This window comes from Chrysochloris asiatica, unplaced genomic scaffold (genome assembly GCF_000296735.1).
Source record: "Chrysochloris asiatica unplaced genomic scaffold, ChrAsi1.0 scaffold00083, whole genome shotgun sequence".
Lineage (NCBI taxonomy): Eukaryota > Metazoa > Chordata > Mammalia > Afrosoricida > Chrysochloridae > Chrysochloris > Chrysochloris asiatica.
The window spans coordinates 9,018,675-9,023,266 of NW_006408601.1; the positions used below are offsets into that span (position 1 = coordinate 9,018,675).

Consider the following 4,592-nt stretch of genomic DNA (forward strand, 5'->3'; position numbering starts at 1 on the left):
CACCAACACATCTTGGGCTGGAATGAATGAATTAGCACTTGACAAAAGTGGGTGAACAGAAACCATTTGAGTCTGTGTCATTATTCTGGGTAGCAGATGCTGATAGCTTAGATGATTCTGTGATAACAGAGAGGAGACAAATTAAGGAGCTCTTAAGAGGTAGAATTTCCAACTGACGGTTAGATACACAGATAGGCCCATTGTTGTTGCTGCTAAGTGCAGTTGAGCCAGTTTGTACTCAAAGCGACACTGCATAGGGGTTCCAAGGAGCAACTGGTGGATTTGAACCACTAACCTTGTGGTTAGCAGTCCAGTGCTTATCCTGCAGCACCACTCCAGGATACACAGGCACAAAGGGCATCTTAAAAGAATATTTTGTTCAGTTTTGTTTTTAAATTTTGATAGTAAATCACATTTTTAAAACTTTGAGAGATTATACTTATTTCTTTGTTGATTTACTTAATTTTGAACTCTATAATGAATTTGTATTTGAATTGAAGACAATTGAACTGTTTACTCACTAAAGAAAATTGTAAGAAAAAAAAGTTACTATGAATTTTTTTCTAACTAGAAATTTGTCTTCCTAGTGGATATTTTGACATATGTGGTCTGGAAGATAAGTGGCTTACCCAACACTCGTGTAATTGGAAGTGGTTGTAATCTCGACTCTGCCCGTTTCCGTTACCTGGTTGGGGAGAAATTGGGTGTTCATCCCACAAGTTGTCATGGTTGGATTATTGGAGAACATGGAGATTCTAGTGGTTAAGTATAAACTTTTTCTCATTATGCAATCACCTTTCTTCTCTCTAATAATGCTTATTATGTTCTTTAAAGTTTATTTTTTTCTGTTAGTAATACAATTAAACAACCTTTATTTTGTTGGCATTTCCCTGAAGTCTTATTTTCTAATTCCATTACTTTCAACCTTTTTGCACCATTGATTTAATTCTTTCTCTTAAAATAGTAAGTAGCTCATATAGCTGTTTAAAAGTCAATTTGAAGATTTTCTTCCTTATCTGGGACACTTAAACATTTGTTAGGATCTCTTACAACAGTTTTGTTAATATACTGGCTTGTTTTTGTTGTTAGGTGTCATCAAGTTAGTTCTGACCTATAGTGACCCTCTGCACAACAGAACAAAACACTCTTCAGTCCTGTGCCATCTTCACAATTGTTATGTTTGAGCCCATTGCTGCTGCTGCTGTGTCAATCCATCTTGTTGGGGGGGTCCCTCTTTTTCGCTGATTCTCCACCTTACAAACATGACGCCCTCTTCAAGTCCCTCCTGACATGTCCAAAGACTGAGAGGTGAAGTCTCGCCATTCTCACTTCTAAGGGGCGTTCTGGCTGTACTTCTTCTAAAACAGATTTATTTGTTTGTTTTTCTGATACTCCATGATACTTTCAATATTCTTCAGCAAAACTATAATTAAAATGTATTCATTCTTCTGTAATCTTCCTTATTCATTGTTCAACTTTCACATGCATATGAGGTGATTGAAAATATCCTGGCCTGGCTCAGGTGTACCTTAGTCCTTAAATGGACATCTTTGTTCTTTAACGCTTTAAAGAGGTCTTTGCAGCAAATGTGACTAATGCAGTCTGTTGTTTGATTTCTTGGTTGCTGCTTCCATGAGTGCTAATTGAGGATCCAGGCAAAATAAAGTCTTTAGTAACTTCAATCATTTTTCTATTTATCATGATTTTATTTATTGGTCTATTTGTTTTCTTTACATTGAAGTGTAATGTATACTGAAGGCTGTGAATAAAGAGAGAATATAAAAAGAAGAAAAAGACCTAAATACTAATAGAGAAAGGAATGAGTCAAAAGGTAAGAAACCAGACTGTGGTAACAACAAAAACAAGTTAAATGAAGAGATATTGGAACAAAATAAAAAGAAAGAAAAAGCAACAGTGGTTAGGAAAGAGAAACGGAAAAAAAAGAGGAAAAAATGAAAGAGGAGATAGAAAAGAAAGCAAGAGAGACAAAGGTGAGGGAGAAAGAATGACGAAACAAAAACAAAGAAAGAAAGAAAACAAAAACTCGGGCAGTTGCCAGACCCAGAGAAGAGAGAATTCTGGGGTTCCCTGCCACCCTTGCATATGCGTGGGTAAGGATGAGTTGGTAACACTCAACTCTAGGTGGAGTTCTTGTAGGGCTAGGTGTTGTCTGTTTTGGTGACCCAATCTGGAAGTAGTTCGTGCAGACCCCAGTACAGCTGGGGCATCAGGCTATTTCCATCCCAGAGGAGAACCAAGAGTGGCAGACTCCTCTAGTCCAGGGCTGAGTAGAACCAACTTTGCAGGTCTGGAATAGGCCACACCTGATTATAGATGCTGGCGTTGGTGCCGCTAGCTCCCCACACAATTTGATGCAACTTCTGCAGCCTGGGCAGCAGGTGCTTCCCTGGGAGTGTATGCAGATGGGGGCTGCCCACACCTTCAGTCACCAGGGTTGGCCAGGGAAGACTGCAGATCTGGAGCCGGGCCTGGCTGAACAGCATCAATGCAGACAGCTTTTCCTCTTTTAATACGGCCCACAACTGTGGTGCTCACTTCCATGTAACTCCTAACGCAGGAAGAGTGGGAGCTTCCCTGGGGGTATATGCAGGTGGGGGCCAGCCTCACCTGTGGCCACCAGGGGCGTTAGATACCAATTCTACTGAAATTATTTTTATTGTGAATTGGGTGAAGGTTTAGAGAGTAGCTCAGTTTTCCTTCCAACAATTCACACATATATTGTTTCATAGTATTGATTGCAATTCCCACCATGTCACATCACTTATCCCACTTCCTCCCTGTTTCCGTTTCTCCTTCTTTCCTATCCCTTCTGAACTTTGTCTTTGGGTAAATGCTGGTCTTTTTTTATTTGAAATTGTTGATTATTCTAAGGCGTGAAAGGTGTGATTACCTCCATAGTGTTATTGTTCCCTTTATAGATTTATTGTTTGAGAGCCCTGGTGGGTTATTAGGGTACACATTGGGCTGCTAAACACAAGGTCAGCAGTTCAAACCCACCACCCACCCCTCGGAAACCCTATACAGGGTTGCTATGGGTTGGAATCACTGAATGGCACATAACAACAACAACAATGTATCTTTATAGCACTTTATAATTTTATTTCTTGTATTTTCCTAACAAGAAACAATATGGTAACCCAGCTTTATAAAAAAGACCACTGAACTCAGATAACTGATTTTTAGGTATATTTTTTTTAGTACCCTTATGGAGTGGAGTGAATGTTGCTGGTGTTGCTCTGAAGAATCTGAACCCTAACTTAGGAACTGATTCAGACAAAGAACAGTGGAAAAATGTCCATAGACAAGTTGTTGACAGGTAACAGTACTTACTCAATTTCTGAATATTGTCAATTCCTCTCCATGTCACTTGAGTTAACATATGTCTACCCTCCAGCCAGTGAATTACTCTCTCTTCCCTCCCACCCCTGGTAACAATCAAATAATGTTCCTTTTAGCATGAAAACCTTTTCTTGACTTTTTACAATAATGGTTTCATGCAATACTTAACCTTTTGTGATTGACTAATTTCACTCAGCAGAATGTCCTCCAGGTTAATCTGTATTATGAGATGTTTCACATTCATCATTATTCTTCACTGTTGCATAGCATTCCATTATATGTATGTACCCAAGTTTGTGTATCTGTTCCTTATTGATGGGAATTTGAGCTGTCTCTATATTTTTGTTATTGTGAATAATGTTGCAGTGAATGTTGGTGTGCATATATCTACTCATCTCCAGGCTCATATTTCTTGTGGCTATATACCAATTAGAACGATTGCTTGGTCATATGGTATTTCTATTTCCAACTTTCTAAGGCAGCACCATCCCATTTTCCATGGTGGTCAAACCATTTTGCAGTTCCAGTAGCAATGTATGAGGGTCCAAGTCTCCACGCCCTAGCCAGCATTTGTTATTTTCTGTATTTTTAAACTTTGCTATTAATGCTGGTGTGAGATAATATTTCATTGTTGTCTTGATTTGCATCTCTCTGGTGTAGTGCTATGGGCTAATGTGCTGGACTGCAAAGTCAGATTGAACTGCAAGGTTGGCAGCTCAAGCTTAACAGCCGCTCCTTGGACACCCTACACAGGGTCACAATGGGTTGGAACTGACTCAATGGCACTTAACAACAACAACAACAACAATGATTAATGATCATGAACATTTCTTCATAAGTTTGTTTGCTGCTTGAATGTCTTCCTTGGTGTAGTGTCTGTTCATGTCCTCTGACCACTTTTTAAATTGTGTTGTAATTTTTAAAATAAATTTTAGAGAATAATCCTTTGTCTGATATGTCACTGCAAATAATTTTTCCTAGTCTGTGGGCTCTCTTTTGGCAAATTTTTGATGCACATAAGTGTCTAATTTTTAGGAGGCCCCAGCCATTTATTTCTTCTTCTACTGTTTGTATGGTTTTAGTTATGCTTGACTGTGTATTTATATCATGTTGTAGAGCCCCGAAGTTTGTCCCTATTTTTTCATTGAAGATCTTTATACTTCTAGGTTTTATATTTAGGTCTTTAATCCACACTGAGTTTGTGTTTCTATATGGTGTAAGATACGAGTCTT

General features: G+C 38.7%; 1 protein-coding gene across 1 annotated transcript in view; it reads left to right on the forward strand.

Moving 5' to 3' along the window:
* LDHC (lactate dehydrogenase C) overlaps nt 1–4,592 on the forward strand; it is a 70,784-nt gene that overhangs the window by 50,449 nt on the left and 15,743 nt on the right. Inside the window, exons 5-6 of the mRNA XM_006865805.1 lie at nt 588–761; nt 3,220–3,337. Of these exons, the coding sequence (XP_006865867.1) occupies nt 588–761; nt 3,220–3,337 (292 nt within the window). The remainder of the gene's footprint in view (nt 1–587; nt 762–3,219; nt 3,338–4,592) is intronic.